Source organism: Ursus maritimus, unplaced genomic scaffold, assembly GCF_017311325.1.
Source record: "Ursus maritimus isolate PB19 unplaced genomic scaffold, ASM1731132v1 scaffold_14, whole genome shotgun sequence".
NCBI classification, from domain to species: Eukaryota; Metazoa; Chordata; class Mammalia; order Carnivora; family Ursidae; genus Ursus; species Ursus maritimus.
Window position 1 is genome coordinate 68,046,168 of NW_024423786.1, and position 22,082 is coordinate 68,068,249.

Consider the following 22,082-nt stretch of genomic DNA (forward strand, 5'->3'; position numbering starts at 1 on the left):
GTTGAGTGTCCCACTCTTGATTTCAGCTCAGGTCATGATCTCAGGGTCGTGAGATCAAGCCCTGTGTTGGGCTCCATGCTGGGTGTGGAACCTACTTGAGATTCTCTCTCTCCCTCTGCCCTCTACCCCATCCCCCCCGGGGGCGAAAAAAACACAAAAACTTTGGGATATTCAGTAATTTTAAGAGTATAAAGGGAACCTAAACCCCCCCCCAAAAAAATTGAAAATATTTGGTATGGTGTATATTACCTTTGTTAAAACAAGATGAAAATAAGATTATATTTTCAGTTGGTTTGCTTGTATAGGAATTAAGGAATTCTGGAAGGATATATTAGAATCTAGAAATAGTGGTAACCTTTGGAGTAGGATTAAGGGAGTGTCGAGAATTAGGCAGACAGAATACAAGGATGGGAGGAAGCCTTCATGCCATATAATTTTATACATTTTTTATTTGTTCCATGTGACTATATTACATATTTTTAAAAATTCTACTCTATGTGTGGTTAGAAGTTTTAGGAAAAAAAAAGACAGAAAGAGTCCAGAACCTGCCAGAGAGGGAGTAATTTTATTTTTCTTTGCAGATCTACAGCGGTACGAAGGTCTAACACCAGCCCTATGGGCTTCCTCCGGCTGGGGTCCTGCTCCCCAGCGCCCGCAGACACAGTACAGACAGTTGGACGAAGACTCTCCACTGGGTCTTCCAGGCCTTATTCACCTTCCCCTTTGGGTAAGGAGAGTAAAGCTGTTGTTTTCCACTTTTTTTTCACCGTGACAGATCTGAGATGACACTCTCATTAGGAGCATTGGCTCACAATGGCAGTGAGTCTCAGCTGATGGGCCATATCCTACCCCTCCCACTCTCTGCCTTCCTCCCGGCCCCCGCGTGAGCAGCTCTAGATACGTTTGTTGGGACCTCTGTTGGAAATAGAATAATATAAATGGATCTTATGGATAAAAAATATCCCCATTGGGCTTGGGCTCCAGACACACGAAATCAGAAACCCTAGATAATAGCACGTGAAACACCTACTTACCACTCAGACTTATGAGGATGAAGAGACAGTTGTGTAGACAGCAGCGCTGGCTTTGGTCCACCAGAGACCTTCCAGCTTCGGGAGGAAGATGGTGGCAGCTTCCGAGGTCTTCCCGCCTCTCCTGGGAAGTCTGCACGGCCCGGGGGGATGCTCGCACAAGCCGTGTCACAGCAGCGGCAGCAAAAACCCAACCGAACAGAAGACCCAGCCTTAAACCACAGTTCTAGTGAAACTGAGAGACCAAATGCTCCACCGTCAGCACATGTGCAGGAGAAGCCAAAGCAGCTGAGACTGCAGAATCTGAGGGGGACAGCACTGGGGGGGGGGTGCAGAGAGGGCCCGGGGCAGGTCTCAAACTGCCCCCCCCATATAAATATACATGTTTTCTAATTCTAAGAGGTAAATTTTTATACACTTTTTTACTTCTAAAGGGCTCTACCCTCAGGCAAAACTGCCAAGTAAGAATAAGGGAATGTGGAGAAATTTCAGGAGGAGGCAGAGTGAGAAGGATTAAAGTATGCCCGGGAGCCCCGATTTAAAAAGAACAAGGAAAAAAAAACCCAAAAACCATAATGATAATGTTTTAAAAAATGTATATCACCACACCTATTGCAGTGGTTTTGAAGCTGCTTTTTGGCTGAAAAATCTTCCCGGAACGCAATCCTGGCCCTCCCCCACCCCCTCAGCAGCTCCTGGTCAGTGCCTCTTGTTTTGTACAGGCCTGAGTCTCCTGCCTGCGTCCACTCCCTGAGCTCTCCCAGCTCTTCCCCTTGTTGGTTTGGGTTCTCAGAGGTAGATGCAGAGATGCTTCCGGAATGACTGGGGAGGCGCCTGTGATGGATATGGTGGGGGCCCCTTCAGACCTCCCTGCCGCTCTGAGCCCTGTGAGGGAGAGAGGTTGGTAGGAGGAGTGGGCAGGGGAGCCTTGACCAGAGTGAATTCATTCTAAGAACGCTTTAGCCCGGCCCAAGGAGTGTCCCCAAGCTCTAGATGGTCCAAATCCCTGACCTGCTTGAACCAGCCTGAATTAGTATGGCCACACACAGTCCTGGCTGGGAGCAGCCTCGGGGGGCGAGCCTCGGGGGGCGCGTCGGGAACGTGGTGGGTGCAGAGGGACAGCAGCTGGGCCCCCTGCAGCTCCGCAGGCCTCAGACTCCACGAGCTCTTTGTACTTCTCTGTCCTAAACGACCCACCTGTTAGAGGCATCACTTTGTGTACGTGGCTTTCCTTCTTGCTGGTCTTGTTCCAAGGCAGAGTCTCGGGTTCTTTGATTGTAGCGTGCCCAGCACCCGGCACATCAGTCGCTCGTAAGTGCCAGCTGAAATAATCTTCGCTCATCCAGCTTTGTAAACTGTGATGTACCGTGCAGTTCGCGCATGTCTTACCTGCTTCCATCCGTCACTGGTTTGAATCCCCTCTCGTTCCTTTCCCTGTTTCCCCGTTCATAGTTGGGACCATTCCTGAGCAATTCAGTCCGTGCTGCTGCGGGCATCCTCAGGGCCATGAATCCAGGAGTAGAAACTCATCAGGTAAGAGATCTATTTGGAATATTAATAATTGTATCCTGTTATAAGTGGATTTGAGTTATGTTTTCTAGTCTTATCAAAGAAATAGAGCTGATACGAAATATTCTTTCCATTGTCCTACTTTCTAGAATCTTAGTCTGCTAGGCTTTAGCATATCGTATAGTCAATCAGATATCTCCTTTGGGGTATCTTTTATCTTGGGAATTAATTAACTGAGCTAAATTTTGGTCATTGTCACATAGATAATGAAAATCAATCTAGGAAATGAAATTTCTTTTCTTTGATTAATATTATTCTTGATAAGAGCTGCCAGTTAGCATGAGAAAAACAAGAAATATAGTTTATTTGCTTTAATATGAAATATATATGCACCTGAAAAGATGCGTGCAAATCACACTTTTATTAGTCAAATTTTATTGTATGTGCATCTGAGGAGTTGGCTAACTAATTAAGGGAATTCTGTGTCACTGAGAAAAGCACTCTTTTCTTCGTTTTCATATTTTGTGTTTCCCTAAAAATAAATCTTAGATAACTCTCTCCAGATTTATAACATTTTGCCACTAATTTTATTTATTTGTGTGTGCGTAGTTATACAAATGTACACACACACACACACACACACACACATACACATACACACGGCAGAACCCAGTTCTGAAAGATTAAATACCAGATTTAGGATGAGATTAAGCTAGGAGTGGTCAGTAGCAAAAGCTCCAACTTCCTTTTTGCGAAGATTATGGTTATAGGTCCTTAAGATAATCGTGACAGTTTAGCTTCCAAGAAGCCCTGAAGAATTTGTAGCTGGAGCTCCAGGCTGGCTTAGTAGACCTGAAGTCGGCAACAACAGGGTTTGTGTGGGGCGGTCCTCTTGCCGTTGCCAGCTGTTCACAGTATCAAGACCTTATTTCTCGGGTTCCTAATAGGGTGTCCCCTTAAGAGGCAAGAGTACCTGTGGACAAGTGTTTCCTTTGTAGAGAATAGGACACTTTAGGTTATAAATGAATTTTATTCATGAAACTGATAAAAATAATTAAATTATCCATATATACTTGTTATTCTTAGACAAGTGAAATAAAATCCCAGAAAAGTGTATTATCTAATGAGATAAAGGGTTATTCTGGATTGGTTTGAAAGTTTCTTTTAGCTGCTATGTGAGAAGAGAGAGGAATACATTGATATCCCCAAGTACGTAGTCACATAAAAAGTAGAAATCATTTTGTTCAACATAGGTTTTTGTAGTTTTTATTGACTTTGACCATTTATGATATAGTTCTCTTGTGCTAATTCGACCAGACATTAATCTGAGTTATCTGCTAGCTGCTACACCCATCACCATTGCCTTCTGTCTCTTGAGAATACCAATGACAATACACTTGTCACTGTTTTCTAAAAGATGCCCCAAAATCGTGTCTTGCCAAGTACACCGTTTTTAAAATATCTCCTGAAGAACATGACATTTGTTAGACTTCGCATTTTAAGGACCGTCCTCTGAATCCTTCAGTGTTTGCCCGCACCCTGGGCTAACCTGCATGCATGTCCGTGGCAGGTTCCCCAGTGCCACAGGCTCCGTCACCGCAGTCTCTCCTGTTGGGTGCTAGGCTACAGAGCGCCCCCACCCTCACCGACATCTACCAGAACAAGCAGAAACTCCGAAAGCAGCACTCGGACCCCGTGTGCCCGTCCCACACTGGCGCTGGGTACAGCTACTCACCTCAGCCCAGTCGGCCTGGCAGCCTTGGAACCTCTCCCACCAAGCACATGGGGTCCTCTCCTCGGAGTTCTGATTGGTTCTTTAAAACTCCTTTACCGACCATCATTGGCTCTCCTACTAAGGTGCGTTTATTAAACTCTTTTTGTCAGCGCTACGACTTTGTTAAATAAACGTTTGTTACGTGGAGCACAGGGTGTGGTGAGCTCAGGTCCGACAGCAGACCGCAAGAGAAATTGAAATAGAGAAGTCCATTACTCACATGTCTTGGCAGAAGTTCCTGGCATGCCTCGAGAGGCTGCACGGGGACGTCCAGGCAGGTGCAGACAGACAGGACCTGGGGCACGTGCCTTTATTAGGGTCCGGGGATGGAGGACTTTGGGGTGCCTGAGCTAAAGCAGGATTGGTCAATTCGAACCAAAAGTATGGGATTCTGGTGAGCTCCCTAGGAGTCACGTGTGGGATACCCAAGGGGAAAACCTGGGGGACAGGGGAGACTATAGACCACCAGCGTTGTTAGGGGAGTCATCTCCAGAGTTAAATGGACTTGGGACCGCAGGCTGCTTTCGGCGTGTGCTTGCACGAGGGGCTAGTGTCCCCGTTTGAGGCCCTGCAGCCGCGTGGCCACACAAAGTGGATGGGAGTCAGCAATGCGGTGGAGTAGCTTAGCTGAGCTCTGGACAGTGGGCCATGAGCTAGTAAGCACGTAGTCCCCTCGTCCCAGGTGATATGCTCCAAGACCCTCAGCGGATGGCTGAAACCACGGATAGTATGATACAGCCTAATTTATACGTTAGGCACAGTGAGAGATTAGTAACTATAACTAATAATGAAATAGAACAGTTACAACAATATGCCATAATAAAAGTTATGTGAATGTGGTCGCTCTCTCTCAAAATACACCCAGAATATATATAATATATAATACTCATGGGGGAGTTGGGGTTTTTTTAAAGATTTTATTTATTTGAGAGTGAGCGAGAACGTGAGCGAGCACGAGCGGTGGGGGAGGGGCGGAGGGAGAGGGAGAAGCAGAGGATGTGAGGTGGGAACGTGCCTGCATGACGACGTGAAGTGAGGTGAGTGAGGTAGGCGTGTGACCGAGCGTCAGGCTACCACTGACCTTCTGACGATACATCAGAAGGAGGATCACCTGCTTCCAGACCAGGGTGGGCCACAGAAAGCAAAACCGTAGATGGACGACTACTGAACTTTATGGAGACGATTCCAGATGAGAACAGCTGCAGTAAATGAGGACTTGCCGTGTGCCAGGCACGGTCTAAGGACCTCACGCTGGGTGCTGAATGCTTTCTATACATTATCCCGCTTATTCCCGAAGAAAGGAAGTTGAGGCTAGAGAGTATGAGTGGACTGTCCAAGGTCACAGAGGCTGTCAGTGCAAGAGTCCGTGGGTGAATCCAGGTCTGACGTTCCTGACAATTCCGACGCTGCGTGCAGTGTAGTAACCAGCTTACCTATGTTTCCTTAGACGACAGCTCCTTTCAAAATACCTAAGACCCAAGCGTCTTCCAACCTGCTAGCCTTGGTTACTCGTCATGGGCCTTCCGAAGTGCCACCTAAAGATGGGAATGACCCACGGGAATGCTCTCACTGTCTCTTGGTTCAAGGAAGTGAGAGACAGAAGTCTGAGCAGAACAAAGCAGTGTTTGGCAGGTAAAAGACACCATTTCCTTCCAGCCTTCCATGTGAAAACTGTAGTAGTACATATATTTCTATTATAAAGACCAACCAGACCAAATGAGTTTAGTAGCTGGTTATGCCGCATGGTTAATGATATGAACTGTATGCATTTAGAATCTCTGAAAACCACAGGTGCTTCCTGTAACTGTGAATACAGAGCTCTCACTGAATTTCCTGAATGTTCTATGTCTGCTTTTTGTTTGTTTTAGTTATTGAAGTTCATCTCTGCCTTGAATTGTCTGGTATCTATTTTTTGTCTCCTTATTCTCGGACTTCCTGTTAACCCTTTTGTGGCTCGGCTTAAATCTCCCTTGTTTAAATATCGGGATTTTTTTAAGTATACTTTTCCATTATGAACATCATTCTTCTTTCTAGATCTGTCAGTACTGGGAAATTATCAGATCAACAAGTGAAGATACCTTTAGGTGGACATCAGGGCAGCACGGACAGTTTAAATACAGAACGGCCAATGGATATAGGTAAGAAAAATGTGGTTTCTTTCAAGGCAGGCGATGTGTTAGTATGTGCGTTGGTTTGCTGTTTTTGCCGCCACAGATTATCACAAACGTGGTGTCTTTAAAACGACGCAAACGTATTATTCTACAGTTTCGGAGGTCAGAGGCCTGCATTAGGTCTCAGCCGGGCTAAAATCAGTATGTTGACGAGACTGCATTCCTTCTAGAGGCTCTAGGGGAGAATGCATTTCCTTGCCTTTTCCAGCATCTAGAGAGTGCCCTCATTCCTTGGCTTGGGGTCTCCTTCCAGCTTGAAAGCCAACAATGGCCAGTCTAGATTCCAGCCTTCTGCCTCCCTGTTCTACATTTAATGGACCCTTGTGATGACATTGGACCCATTGGATAATCCAGGATAATCTCTTTATATTTGAGGCAGTTCCGTCTTCAGCTTTACCCTTTGCCATGTAATGTAGCCTATTTACAGGTTCCAGGCATTAGGACGTGGACATCTTTGGCTGGGTCGGAGGGCTGGAGAAAGTAATTATTTTACCTATCTGCTTCTGTTGACCGTTGACACACTTACTGAGATTTCTTCACCCACCCCCTGCCACTTCATCCTTTTTCTTAGCACATCAGGACAGGTGCTTGTGGGGTGTCTTGATGATCACCAGTTATGAGTTAGGAGGAATTCTACCCAAGATCGGTTTTTGTTGGTAGGATAATACTGGCCAAAGTTAGCCTAAATACACATGTAGTCTTGAGCATTTCTTATACAGTGAGTAGACCCTATAAAAAGACCATAGAGCACTGAGATCCCCTAGCCTCTGCATAGCCATTTCAGGGACTGTTATGTCCACAGACCCACATCGAGATTACTTGCACTGTTTGTCAAAAAACTAAAGGGCATGTTGCAGACCATAACCCAGACTTGTTTAACCAAATTTTCAGGGAATGGATTCTAGGAATCTGTATTTTTAACAAACTCCTGGGCTCCTGGGTGGCTCAGTCTGTTAAGTGTCTGCCTTCTGCGTCGGGCTCCCTGCTCAGAGGGGAGCCTGCTTCTCCCTCTCCCTCTGCCCCTCCCCACCTGGGCTCGCTCTCACTCTCTCAGATAAAGAAATAAAATCTTAAAAAAAAAACCTCCCCCATGATTATTATATACACCTAAATTCGAGAATCACCATTGTAATCTCTTTATTCTCATTTTCTCTATAATTTTTTTATTGACTCTCCTATTAGCATCCAAAGAAGGAAGTATCTGGACCATCAAATATCTCATTGAACATGGTTTCTAATCCAAAGGGAATACTCCACTCTTTTCTTGCTTGCATGGCTTTTGAAGAAAAGTCCGATGTAATTCTTACTCTTGTTCCTCTGTAGGTGAGGTATTTTTTCTTTTGCTTCTTTCAAGATTTTTTCTTTTTTCTTTTTTTTTTTTTAAAGATTTTATTTATTTATTCGACAGAGATGGAGACCCGCAGCGAGAGAGGGAACACAAGCAGGGGGAGTGGGAGAGGAAGAAGCAGGCTCATAGCGGAGGAGCCTGATGTGAGGCTCGATCCCGTAATGCCAGGATCACGCCCTGAGCCGAAGGCAGACACTTAACCGCTGTGCCACCCAGGCGCCCCCAAGATTTTTTCTTTGTCTTTCATTTTCTGCAGTTTGAATATGATATGTCTAGGTGTAACTCTTTTGGCATTCATCCTGGTTGGTGTTCTCTGAGCTTCCTGGATCTATGGTTTGGTTCTGTCATTAATTTTGGAAAATTCTCGGTCGTTACTACTACAAATATTTCTCCTCTTCCTTTCTCTCTCCCCCTCCGATATTCCCATTACGTATATGTTATATTTTTGTAGTCGTCCTACAGTTCTTGAATATTCCGTCTTTGTTTTCATTCTTCTTTGTATTTGCCTTCCAGTTTTGGAAGTTCATATCGACACATCTTCAAGCTAACATTCTCTCCTCAGCTATGTCCGTCTACTGGTGAGCTCATCGAATGCATTATTCATTTCTGTTTCAGGGATTTTGATTTATAATGTTTCCTTATGATTCTTTTGTAGAATCTCCATCTCTGCTTATGTTACCCGTCTATTCTTACATGTTTACTTTTCCCTAATGAGCCCTTAGCATATTAATCATATTTATTTTAAATTTCTGGTCTGATAATTCCAGTCTGTGCTGTATGTGAGTCTGGTTCTGATGATTGCTCGGTCTCATCAAACTGTTTTTACCTTTTAGCATATCTTCTATTTTTTTTTTTTTGAAAGCCTGATGTGATATATTGGATAAAAGGAATTGAGTTAAAAAGTAGGAGGTTTTTTTGTTTTCCCGGCTAGGAGTTAGGCTGTGCTTAGTGTTTACTGTGGCTGTAGGTGTCAGGCTAAACTGTTCCCTGTTGGTTTTGAGTTTCCCTAGATACCCCTTTTTAAATAACATCTGACCCTTGCCTAACTCTTTATTCTTTCCTAAGAGTTTTATATCTTGGCCCTTACGTTTAGATCCGTGATCCACTTTAACTGACTTCTTGTGGATGATGTGATGTAGGGTCCAACTTCATTCTTTTGTGTGTGGATATTCAGTGGTCCCAGCACCGTTTGTTGAAAAGATTATTCTTGCTTCCACTGAATTGTTTTGTTAGCCTAGTAAGAAAAATCTGTTGACTATAAATGTGTTTCTTTCTGGACTCCTAATTCTGTTTCATCAATCTATATGTCTGTTATGCTGCTACCATACTCTCTTGTTACTATACCTTTATAGTAACGAAGGAAATGTGAGTCCTTTGTTTTTCAAGATTGTTTTGGTTATTCTGGGTCCTTGGGTTTCTATCATGAAATGGAAATTTTATGAAATGAAATTTATCCCTGGATTGTTAAGTTGCTTGAACATATGAAAACCGGGTAGTGTCATACATAACACTCAATACACTAGGAATAGAAGTGAATTTACTCACCTGATAAAGAACATCTATGAAAAATGCACAACTAACATCGTACTTAAAGGTGGAAGATTGAATGTTTTCCCCCTAAGATCACGAACAAGACAAAGATATCTGCTGTTACCTCTTCTATTCTACATTGTATCAGAGGCTCTAGTCAGGGCAACTGGGCAAAAAACAAAAACAAAACACCCAGCTTGGAAAGGAAGAAGTAAAACTACCTCTGTTCACAGACGGCATGATCTTGTATGTAGAAAATCCTAAGTAATTCACTAAAAAACTACTTGAACTAACGAACTGAGCAGCTTTGCAAGGTACAAGATCAGTACCCAAAAATCCACTGTATTTCTTATACACTGTCAAGAAACAATCTGAAAATGGCATTAAGAAAACAATTCTGGGGGCGTCTGGGTGGCACAGCGGTTAAGCATCTACCTTCGGCTCAGGGCGTGATCCCGGTGTTATGGGATTGAGCCCCACATCGGGCTCCTCCGCTATGAGCCTGCTTCTTCCTCTCCCACTCCCCCTGCTTGTGTTCCCTCTCTCGCTGGCTGTCTCTATCTCTGTCAAATAAAGAAAAGAAAAGAAAAGAAAAGAAAAGAAAAGAAAATTCTGTGTAAGATACCATCAAAAATAATAAAATACTTAGGAATAAATTTATACTTGTAAACTATAAAACTTTGATTCTGAAAATTACAAAACACTGATGAAATAAATTAAAGAAGACCTAAACAAATGGAAAGAAACCCCATGTTTATAGATGAGAAGACTCAATTTTGTTAAGATGGCAGTAAGTTCCAAATTGACCTGTAGATTGAATGAAACCCCTGTATGTGACACATTATTTTTCTCTTGCTGCTCTGAAGGTTGTCTCCTAATCTTTGGCTTTTACGGTTTTACTGTGATGTTTCTGGGTGTGGCTCTCTTTGAGTTTATCTTCCCTTTGAGTGTGTTGAGCTTCTTGGATGTACAGATTAATGTTTTTCATCAAACTTGAGACATTTTCAGCCATTATTTATTTGGATTTTTTTTTTCTGCTTTTTTCTGCCTCTCCTCTCCTCCTGGTTCCCCCGTCATGCATATAATACACATTATGCTTAGGTACACTTAGGGGTGTCTCCTAGTTCTTCGAGGCTCTCTGTTCTCTCTGTGCTTCACATTGCACAGTCTCTATTGATTTATCTTCAAGTTCATGGATTCTTTCTTCTGCCAATTCACATCTGCTATTGAACCCCTGTAGTGAATTTTTAATTTTAGTTATTGTTCTTTTTAACTCCCGAATTGTACTTGGTTCTTTTTTATAATTTCTCTCTTTACTGATATTCTCTATTTGATGAGACATTATTATCTACTTTACTTAAAGATTTTATTCTTATTTGAGTAGAGTTTACATACAATGCTACATTAGTTTTAGGGTATACAACATAGCGATTCAACATCTCTGTACATTATGCTGTGCTCACCGCAAGTGTAGCCACCATCTGTCCGCATACATCACTGTTATAATATCATTGACTATATTCCCTATGCTGTACCTTTTATTCCCATGACTTAACTCATTTCTTAACTGCAAGCCTGTGTCTTCCACTCCCTTCCACCCATTTTGCCTTCCCCCCTGCACCCCTCCTCTCTGGCAACCGTCAGTTTGTTATCTGTATTTATAGGTTTAATTCTGCTTTTTGTTTGTTTGCTTGCTTTGTTTTTCAGATTCCACATATAAGTGAAATCATATGGTATTTGTCTTTTTCAGTCTGACTTAGTTCACTTGAACATAATACCCTCTAGGTCCATCCATGTTATCACAAATGGCAAGATCCCATCCCCTTTTATGGCTGCGTAATCTTCCATTTATAAGTAAACCGCCTACACACCACCTCTTCTTTATCCATTCATCTGTTGATGGACACTTAGGTTGCTTCCATATCTTTGCTATTGTAAATAATGCTGCAGTGAACATAAGGGTGCATATACCCGGCTGCCCCTAAGTGGTTGTTTTTTAAAGAAATAATTTTCACCAGGGTGCCTCGGTGGCACAGTCAATTAAGTGTCTGACTCTTGGTTTCTGCTCAGTTGTGATCTCAGGGTCGTGAGATTGAACCCCGTGTTGGGCTCCACGCTCAGCGCCAAGTCTGCTTAAGACTCTGTCTCTCCCTCAGCCCCTACTCCCCTCTCTCTTAAATGAAAATAAATCCTTTAAAAAAATTTAATTTTCACCAGTTATGGTTGTTTCACTGAGAAAGGTCTGTGATGCTCCTCACACTTCATGTGGCTGTTCTGGAAGTCATTGTGCTGTGTGCTGTTTGCCGGAAGTCAGTCACTACGAGTTGGAGCAGTTTTTGAAATTAGCTCGTTTGAAAGACCGTATTATGTCTCGTCCCCCTTTACAAATTAATTTAAATTTATAGAGTAAGTTCTGCATGAGTATGTGTTACAGTTTAAGTCCGAGGTTGTGTATATGAAACCAGATTTTTCTCCTTAAACAACATTTAGGCATAAAATGCATCTTTGATCATTTTTATCCTCTTTTTCTCTTCCCTTTTCCACATGAACTTTATTATCATCATTTGAAATCAGATTTCTCTTTCTAACCATGAAGTTTCCATTTCTGAAAATAAAAACTGCTGATAGTAGGAAAAAACTTAAGATCTTAAAAAAATAAGGTCATTGACTCTTAAAATATATCCATGACCATCTTTAAATACATGTGTATCTACTAAAATAAAGTCTTAACAATATTACATAAAGAGAATATCTATGTCATTTTGTACATCTCATGTAACAATAGATACTATTTAATTAATTTCCACTTACTGTTCCTTGCTCCTAGAAGATTTTTATGAACTTTCTGTTCTGTTAGTTAGATGCTTCAAGTTTGTTATGCTCTGTTGTGGTTAGGATGGACACTGATGGCAGGTTTTCTCTATATCTGGTTTTAAAATTGTGATTTGTGTTAACTCCCGTCTCTATTCTGTGTCCTCAGAAATGAAATGTTTTTGAGATGCTTGAGTGTGAAAAGGCTTTGGACAATTTTTATTGATTCGGCGTCATTTGGTGGAGAGGGCCTTTCCACCTTCCCTTCCTTTAGCCCATGCTGAGCCCATCAGGCCCCTGACATTGGGTCCCCCCCCATTTCTTCCTGACAGACGTATGGCTGTAGTTGCAAGGCTCAGATGTACTTTGACTCAGCTTTCTCCATCTCTTAAAGCTCTTACACCGTGGAGACTGCTGATCTCCCTTCGGCTTTCTCTCACGTTGTTGTTCTAAGTTCTTGGGTTCCACTTTTTCGAATGATCCTTAACAGGCGTGACTGCAGCTCACGTCCTTTAGAAGTATATGAAGCGACTCTATTAGGAGGCTTTGGTGTGGAGAGGATTCACAGCTGAGAAGAGATTACTGTAAAATACTCTTAATGGAGATCTGTGTTGAATTTCTGATGTTAAGAGTAATAAATACTCAATGTAAAAAAGCCCCAGAAACCCTTCTATAAAAGTAAAGGTCTCCCTATAACCCCCCCCTCCCCACCAAATATAAACACTGTGGAAGCACCGTAATGTTTTGTCAACTTCTCGCTGTAGCCCCTGCAGGCGCGTGTGCTGGTGGACTGGCACCCCCTGTAGGAACAGCAGCAAGTTCCAGAGCTGTCCTGTTCACCGTGGGGTCTCCTCCACACAGTGCCACAGCCCCCGCTTGCACCCACATGGTCCTCCGAGCAAGAACAGCCTCAGGTGAGGAAGGGTCTTACTGTCGTCCTGGCTAGTGTCTGCAGGGCCGTGTTCTGCCAGTGACTTAATGATGGCACTCAGACGAGTCCCTCAGCCTCTCTGGACTTTACCAGTGACATGGAGATCATCATTTTCTTGACCTTAAAGGGTTATAAGGCGTTAATGGGACCTTATTTGTTGGGGGGGGGTTCTTTATAAAATAAAAGTAATCTATATTTATCATACTATATTATATCAGTATAATATAAATGTGACTTCTCCATGATGAAGCAGCTACGCGTCTATGGTGCTTCTTATTTTAAAGGCCTATTTTAGTACGTCTGGTAAATTTTTTGAAATGGTAGATGGTGGTTTATTTTTGCTTTTGTTCTTTTAGAAACCTGAGTTTCACCTTTCTTTGTACTTCGGGTCCTAATCTTTGCACTTAATCCTACCTACATTTAGATAGGCCAATACATTGGTTTTATCATCCATACTCTAGGTTATTAGTACCCCAAACTAAGAAAGTATTTAGACTGTACATTTGGCATTGTCGTCTCTATTGTACCTTGTGTCCTTTTAATTCTCTTATGCTACGTAAGCTACCAATCAAGATGTCAGGAGACTCATAAGCAAAGGATTCTAAATAGATAATGAGAGAGGAAGTAGAGCCAATAATCTTGTTCTTCAAATTATTAAAAGTATTAAATAATAACAAAATGTCATTTTCAGAAAGTGACATTTTATCCTGTTAACTAGGCCCGCACTCGAAAGGTTGTAATGCCCAGCGTTGCTGAGCTCTGGTGGGATCTGCGTGCTTACTCCCACCTGCTCTCCAGGGTGGTGTGGCAGTTCTTACAAGAGCTGTAAAAATGTTTGTAACTTTTTATCAGTGGTAATCCCGTTCCTGCTTATAACACCACTTCGGAGTTCTTACCACAAATGGATCCTTGAAAAGAAGGGAAAACTTCGGATTTCATGATAGTGTCATTTGTCATATAAAAGATCAGAAATAGTGTAAATGCCCCAGACAGTCATCACGTATATGGACTTAGCGAACTGCCGCGTATCCGCGTGTTTCACGATGGTGACGACCGGGGGCAACAGGGAGAAGTGTATGTGCCATCAGCTTGTTAACACTAGCCATGATCATATCGACAAAACAGATGTATGAACGGGGAACGAAGGTGAACTTGGAACAATACAGCCTGTTCGTGTGCTGCGGTCGGGGGCGGGAGACTGTCCCCGGGCTGGTGGGGGCGGGCGCGGCGGCTCCGGCAGCTCACTGTCCTGTCTCCTCGCAGCGGGCTCCAGCAGCTCCGGAGGCTTCCTGTGCTCCGCCAGCGGCCGCGTGTGTGTGGGCTCCCCGCCGGGGCCGTGCCTGGGGGCGTCCCCTCCGGGAGCCGAGGCCGCTCCCAGCCTGAGATACATGCCTTATGGTGCTTCACCCCCCAGCCTGGAGGGGCTCATCACCTTCGAAGCCCCTGAACTGCCAGAGGAGACGCTGATGGAGGTAGAGAAGCGCCTGGAAGGGTGTTCTAGACCAAAGTGCTCTCAAAAGTTCTCAAGTTGGTTTTTTTTTTCTTTTCTTTAACTTGACTTGTCTTTCCTATTTGAAAACCATTGCCGCCGTATTTTCGGAATAATGTGGCCGGTGACACTCCGCCAGAGCTAGCTTTGGTTGATAGGAAGTGACAGATACAGATTTCTCATCTGAGGCTTAGTTACTGTTGATAAGACTCGGAAAGCATAATCCTGGTCCTAAAACCAGAACTTTTTATTTTCAGTGCTTGCTTTCCTTCATAACATGAAAATGACACACTCAGGCTTAAAAAGTCATTAAGCAGAATGCCAGATGTGTCACTAACACTGAGAAATAAAGGTGCCAGGCAGGTGCTCGCATTTGCAGACCAGCTCCTGCCCTCCGTGGAGCCAGTTGGACAGGGAGACCCACATCAGAACCATGCCGAACACAGATTCAGAACAAGAAAAGTTCATCTGGTGACCCCAGAAACTGTGCCAGTTCAGTTCCTCGGTCTTGCGTCCGGGACAGCGGTCAGTGGCCTCAGCCCTGATTCCAGTGCGAACTTAGCTTGCATTTCCAGTTAAAATGATCAGTTCTCCAGACCAACAGAGAACCGATGCCCTCTCCATGCTGAAACTCCGGCGTTTCTATTTTGTGTGAATGAGAGTTAGATATTTCACAGAAAAGTTATAAAATGTTGCATGCAAAAGTTATCAGTGATTTTATAGTAAATTTAGTAGTAATTTTGAACATATGTGTCATCCAGTGCTAAAATTGGAAGAGCAGGTGTCAGAGTTTTTTTAGTCTCCATCAAATTAGACACAAATCGTTTTCCAATACATTTTCCAGTGTATTGGGATATATAGTCAGAAAGCAGAAAGACCTTCACAAGTTAATTGGTTTATTCTCCTTTCTCTAGGAAAATTATTCTCATCCTTTTTTAATCGTAAAAGGAGAATGAGAAGCTTGGTCGTATATCAGATTTCAAGAAACGTTTATAGCTAAAAACACATCTCAAAACAACATTAATTTTAGACTACCCATTTTTAATGCATGCTGTTGTGTCCACCTGTACTCCCCTCTTTAACTGAACAGCTCACAGAAATTTAGAGCCTTGGTATTAGGACTCACTGAACTGAAAACCCACCAGAAATTAAAATAAAGCATCTCTGAAACTATAAGTCAGTAGAATTTGCAAAACGATCAACAATTGTAGTTTAGTGTGCAGAATATCCTTCTAATCCTGGTATTTATTGTGTCATGTTTTGTCTCATGTATATCGATTTAATTGTTTAGTTTTGTTGTTTTCTAGTAAAAGCACAGTGACCTCATATCTCTGAAACTTAATTTCGTGGCTGCTCTCATCCCTGCACACAAGCACATGGACACACCCACATTTTGTTTCACCTGTTTATTTCCTTAGTCGTTTTCTGGAATGTAAAAATCCTAGTCTGTTTTCTTCATTCTGATATTCGTAAGTACAGAAGCACAGTAGCACAGGCCGTGGTTTCTATACAGAAACAAGCATGCGCCTCTCTTAGCTGCGAGTTTCTAAGACAAATTGGCTTTGCCACAGCGAGAACACACGGACACCTTGCGGCACCTCAACGTGATGCTGATGTTCACGGAGTGCGTGCTGGACCTGACGGCTGTGCGGGGGGGCCACCCGGAGCTGTGCACATCCGCCGTCTCCTTGTACCAGATCCAGGAGAGTGTGGTCGTGGACCAGATCAGCCAGCTCAGCAGAGACTGGGGGTACGCGCCCCCTTTGGCCCTCATTTCCAGATTCTCCCTGCTTTCTGAGATGGAGGGCCTGTCACACACCAGCGATCACGTCCCCTTATGAAAAGCTTCCGGAGAGCTCTTAGTTACGCCACTGAGCTACATTCCGCTTGTGCAGCCTTCCTTAGCATTGCCTTTCCCTGTAACTTACACCGTTGGAGGTATTTGGTGATGAGGAGGTTGTATTGGTTTTTGAGGCTACCCGTTGTATTCAGAGTGCACGCACGTCCTTTTCCGTGCGGAACCTTGCTCCTTCGGAGTTCCTCGTGCACTGAAAATGTCAGGGAGACTGGCATTCCTTTAGAAACGCTGTTTGAGTGGTGACCCGTGCGTAGAGAGCGGAGTGCGGCGCGTTGGCTCCCAGGATAACACTCTGCTCTCTTCCTCCGGGTGCAGGCGGGTGGAGCAGCTGGTGTTATACATGAAAGCAGCGCAGCTGTTAGCAGCCTCTCTGCATCTCGCCAAAGCCCAGATCAAGTCCGGGAAGCTGAGCCCGTCCACGGCTGTGAAACAAGGTAGGAGGCGGGGGGTGACCGCAGCGGACGCCGCCCCCTCGCGCGCCCCTCCCCCAGGACAGCGAGAGAGTTTGATGTGGGATCCTGTGCTATGTTCTTAGATGGGCAAAGATGCTGACTTTGCTGGGTTTTGTTTTTGCCATTTAACCGATACCGAGAACAGTCAGAAGTGCTTTATTCTCAACTTTTTCTTAACTGGAAGAGAAGCCATTAAAGAGTGTGATTTCCGGTCATTTTTTCCCCCAAGGATCACTTAGTGCCACTTTCCTTAAATCGGCAGAAAAAGGTGCATGTCACTGAGCCTTTATTTTGGGGAGGAAAAAATTAAAATTAGTTCTCATCTCAACTTCTTTGCAGTTGTCAAAAATCTGAATGAACGCTATAAATTCTGCATCACCATGTGCAAGAAACTTACAGAAAAGCTGAATCGCTTCTTCTCTGACAAACAGAGATTTATTGATGAAATCAACAGCGTGACTGCAGAGAAACTCATCTATAATTGTGCTGTAGAAATGGTAACCCTTTCTAAGGTTGACTGTTATGTAAGAGTATCGTTTGAGTTGAATACCTACTTGGCATTTTCCTTTTATTATTATTTTTTAATGATTTACTTATTTGAGAGAGAAAGAGCACTGGTGGGAGGGGCAGAGGGGGAGGCGGAGAGCATCTCAAGCAGATGGTGCTGAGCACAGAGCGCGACGCGGGACTCGATCTCACAACCCAGAGATCACAGCCTGAGCCAAAACCAAGAGTCGGAGGCTTAACCCACTGCACCACCCAGGCACCCTTTGATGTTATCCTTTGAAAAAGAGTTTATGCCCTTACCCATCCCCAAGTCCCAAACATTGTGACTCCCTCTTACGAAAGGAGCAATTGCATGTCATTAGCACAAGTAACATGTTAAGTAACATTGGCTACCACACTTGGTGACATTTTATCGTACCTCTTAAAATCTGCCACCATTAGGCGCTGTCTAGTCTCTTCGTACTTTGCATCTAAGAGCTTTGGCTGGGTCTGCATTTTCTGCATTTTCTACTATCTAAGAAATTTTGGCCTAACAATACATTAGAAAAAATAGTCTCTGTTAACCAGTCCATGTGACCAGACTCTGCTCACTGACTTTACTTAAGACACAAAGTAAAATCTGCTTTTCCAACTGTGTAGTTATGCCACTGGGAATCATTTGTTTCTGTCTCATGGGGGGAAATTGCTCTGAAGTAGAAATGAAATTAGGCACTGTTAAAGAAGCGGTAAGTGGGGGAGAAAATCAGTGACCGGTCTTATTTTTGCCACATTAACATAATAAATCTCCCTCCTCCGCCCAAAATTTGTCTGCTTTGAATTGTGCTCTTATATCACCCTTGGCCTCATTCTGAAAGTCGTTATCAAAAGTCATAGGAAAATAAGTTTGGAATATAAACTGTTCCGATATGAATTATAGACATTATTTTGCTCTAAACTATTGCTACGAATAATATGCATTCTATTGCTCTATACTGAATTACGACTTCGTATGATAAATTATTTTTGGAAGTTTGTGCCAGGAAACATGTCCCCTCCAAAGCAGTTACGGTGCTCCTTTCTTCTCTGATAATAAGAGCAGTGTGACTTGCGTAAGTTTGCCCGGGCTCAGGACAAGCTTACTGATGTTAGCACTGCCTTTAGCTAGTTATTTCTTCTTCCTTTTCAGAATGGACTTTCTGTACCCATTTTGTTTGTTTTAGCGTAAGTGGCTTTAAAGTACTGTTTGAAAGAAACAGACGATGCTGACAAATACATTAGGATACTGTGTTACTGACAGTCCTGGCAGTTAATGATTAAAGAGAAGGTTCAAAAACAAAAATCGACCAAGTAAACTTGAAGATCTCATGGGCTTTGTTAAATGATTCGTGAATCAGGCAGCGTCCCATCTAGCAAGTAGAGGGGAGCTCTGCCGAGCTAAACACAACAAAGGTTTGTAAAAGGGAGAGGGGGGTCATAAAAAAGAAGAAAGGAATTTATTAGCCAGAAATGCATTGTTGAGGCGAAGTTGCCCTCCTGAGTGGGAGCGGAAGGGGTCTGTTGACCAGGAAATGCCGTGTTGACTGGTTGAAAGTTACATTCCCGAGGGACTGAGACTACAGTTAGGTTGGGTATCGAGTCTTGGTTTACTGACTTGCCCTAAGTGATGCCATTTGGGGCCTCATTTCAGAATACTGTTGAGAAAACTCCTCAAATACAACCTGTGAATACTGCTGCTGTCCCCTCTTTCCGGAAAGCCCCCGCCCACCTTTCCCATCACCTGCCCTATTCCCCCTCCTCCTCTAGGACTCATCCTACCCATCATTTCCTGGACGCTTCCCTAATCTTCTCTTCCTTCCATAGTTGGGCTAGATGCACGAGTATATATTCCCTACCATTCCGGGCCTCCTCCTCTAATGCCCCGTATCCCTTGGAATTAGAATGCCATGTCCTCCAGGCCCGTGCGTCCCCCTGGACGGTGAGCTCTCCTTCACCGTGTGCCCAGCGCCTGCCACGGTAAGGGGCTCAGTACACATCTCTGAACCAGTGAGTGAGTACCCCTGAAAATTCTTTGGTTAAAAGAAGCTAATAGATGACTTTTAACACCATTTAATTATCTTATTATAACAAAATCTACTTTAATGAGATGGTCAGGTTGCCCTGGTGTGAAAGTGTATGTTTAAAGTAAACTTTTTAGTATAGTCCTAGAAGAGCCACTTTAGAACTGTGTTTTATGAGTCCTGCACCTGAGTCTGAGATTGTTTGATCAAGAACCCGTTTTATTTTGCTCATCTGATGACTCTTCGAGTTTAATATAGTTTGGTAGATTATATTATTTTGTCAAAATGTGTTAATTTTAGATAGCTTCCATTAAAAGCTGTCTTGCCCAAATGGATTCATATTTTCTTGGAGAAGTTGAGAATCTTCTCATTTCTGCCGACTTGGCTTCAGGTTCAGTCCGCAGCCCTGGATGAGATGTTTCAGCAGACCGAAGACATTGTTTATCGCTACCATAAGGCTGCCCTTCTTCTGGAAGGCCTGACGAAGATTCTCCAGGACCCCGCCGATATCGAAAATGTACATAAATGTAAGTTGACTTAGAGACCAGTGTGTTTATCGACGACCGCTGAGTTAAGTGTCCTACAGGTGCGGCAGGAAGAGCTTGGAGTTTGGCATCGTACTGCCTGGGTTTGGATCTTGGCTTTGGGCAAATCGCTTACCCTTTCTGTGGTCTGTTCCTTCTTCTAAGAGATGAGAGAGTTGTTTGAGGACTGGAGGTAATGCGTGTGACATGCTGGTGGCTTTTGGTGTTTACACTGCATCACTGTGCGCACAGATGTGTGTTTGTGTAGGTAGAGAACCTTGTTTTTATTGTTAAGTAATAATGAATGCAACCAGTTTAAGCCTCGTGAGCGTGCTGGTGACTGAAGAATTTTGTGAAGACGCCGTGCTAGACCTGGACTAGACAGCAGAGTGCAGCGCGGCAGGCCGCCGGGTGCTGACCTCACGCATCACGTACAAGCCCTGGGTTTGAGGGGGTGGTGGTGGACCCTTTGGAGTCTGTGCGCTCACACCGCATTCCCAAGAGCCTCAAGGGGATGGCAATTCTAGAATGATTTGTGGTCGTGAGCAAGCTAGCTCTTAAAACCAGATGTCCTTTATCTTGCGTGCTAAGCTGCGTCTTGCCACTGCGCACCACCGAGCTGGAAATGACGTCTAAACAGTTTTCAGGCAGAGGACAAAGTATTCAGAATGCTTCACTTTGGGCCAAAGAAAGGACGAGACAAGGATGGACGTAGAGAATGAGTGGTGGTGGTGGTGGTGGTTTTTTCATTAGTGCTTCTTGCCTTGGCTTTGACCACAGAAATGATTTTCCTTATGAATTTATTTCCAGATAAAACCAGCATTGAGAGAAGACTGTCCGCGCTGTGCTGTAGCAGTGCGACCCTGTGAGCGGCCGCGGGCTCGTCCCTGGACCAGTGGTGGGGCTGAGGAGAGAAGGTCGGGATCACAGCTTGGGTTCTGTTTCCCCATCCCCGAGAAAGCCCCGTCTCTCACCGGATGACTACCAAAGCACAAGCATGACTTCAGAAAGGAGGAACAGTCGGAGCTACAAACTTGTAGGAAATCTGCCTTACTGGAGACATCGCCCCTGCCCTGTTCTGTGTAGAAGCAGACGCAAGAGTATCCACTTGGCTCTCAGTGTGAACTTGGTCAATAAATGTACCTTAGAAATAGAATTAGCAGTGCAGTTATTCCCGAGGATAATTAAGAACGAGACAAAGTGAGTGGCTCTGTACTCAGTTCACCAGAGCAGTGTGTGAAATTCCGCGTGTTCACTGAGATACAAAAGTAAAAAAAAACAAAAACAAAAATCGACATCCAGGCGGTTTGACATCTGGGGTAGGTTTGTCTCAATCTGAGCACACATGCTTCACCAACAGCTCAGGAAGGTGGAGCCTGAGAACAAGCTGGAAGAAGGCTCTGGGAAGAAACTGTGAACCCTTCTCCTCGCTCTGATACGGACACATGGTAATCTTCCCAAATCTTTCATATGCACTAATTTATTAAAACAGCTGTGTATTGGATTTTGCCATTTAAAACTAACTGAGGCACAATGGACTTGTTTAAAATATTTTACTTGATTATATTATACACACACACCCTTTCCAGAATTCACATGTAATCTCTAGTGGACTTTTAAATGGTAAAACCTTGTGTTCGTGTGAACTTTTGCATTTTTTTAACCTCTCCATCTACACACACAGATTTTCTCAGCGGCAGTTTTGAGTTGCTGGTTGTTTGCTCTCGGTTGTATTTTTTATTGTGCATGCCGAATGTGCTGATGCCTGTGATCTCTAGGTTTACTAAAGGCTAGGTTTATTTGGGCAGTATTAGGGGAAAAAAAAATACCAATTCGGGACACTCTCGAGAGTTTTAATAGGGCCAAAACAAAGTTGGTGACCTGCAGGCTTGTGGGTGACGTGGAGTTTCCACGTGAAGTTAATGAAACCTGAGGTTTGTCTTGTCTTAGGAACACGGGCAGCTCTCTCCAGCCCAACGCGTGTTGTCCACGTTCGTCCTGACTGTTCACCAAACAGCTAGTCACGGAGCACGCGGGCGGTTCACGTCCCTCCAGAAACGGCTCCTGCAGCGTGTCCGGCTCCTGCAGCGTGTCCGGCTCCTGCAGCGTGT

The 22,082-nt window shown here is 43.8% G+C and overlaps 1 protein-coding gene across 4 annotated transcripts in view; it reads left to right on the plus strand.

Moving 5' to 3' along the window:
• Positions 1–21,605, plus strand: part of ULK2 (unc-51 like autophagy activating kinase 2) — a 77,368-nt gene extending 55,763 nt beyond the window's left edge. The window contains exons 16-27 of one of the 4 annotated variants that reach the window (XR_005834749.1): positions 582–727; positions 2,484–2,564; positions 4,111–4,397; positions 5,762–5,946; positions 6,349–6,452; positions 12,939–13,088; positions 14,369–14,577; positions 16,166–16,344; positions 16,768–16,886; positions 17,244–17,401; positions 19,328–19,437; positions 19,839–19,945. Coding sequence is in view for 2 of the 4 variants with exons in the window: in XM_040630113.1 (XP_040486047.1) it covers positions 582–727; positions 2,484–2,564; positions 4,111–4,397; positions 5,762–5,946; positions 6,349–6,452; positions 12,939–13,088; positions 14,369–14,577; positions 16,166–16,344; positions 16,768–16,886; positions 17,244–17,401; positions 19,839–19,974; positions 20,782–20,840 (1,813 nt within the window). In the remaining 2 variants the exon portion in view is untranslated. Of the gene's footprint in view, positions 1–581; positions 728–2,483; positions 2,565–4,110; positions 4,398–5,761; positions 5,947–6,348; positions 6,453–12,938; positions 13,089–14,368; positions 14,578–16,165; positions 16,345–16,767; positions 16,887–17,243; positions 17,402–19,327; positions 19,438–19,838; positions 19,975–20,781 lie in introns of those variants that run through there. The other 3 variants (XR_005834748.1, XM_040630113.1, XM_040630114.1) reach the window with 3 other exon arrangements.
• The last annotated feature ends 477 nt before the right edge of the window (positions 21,606–22,082 follow it).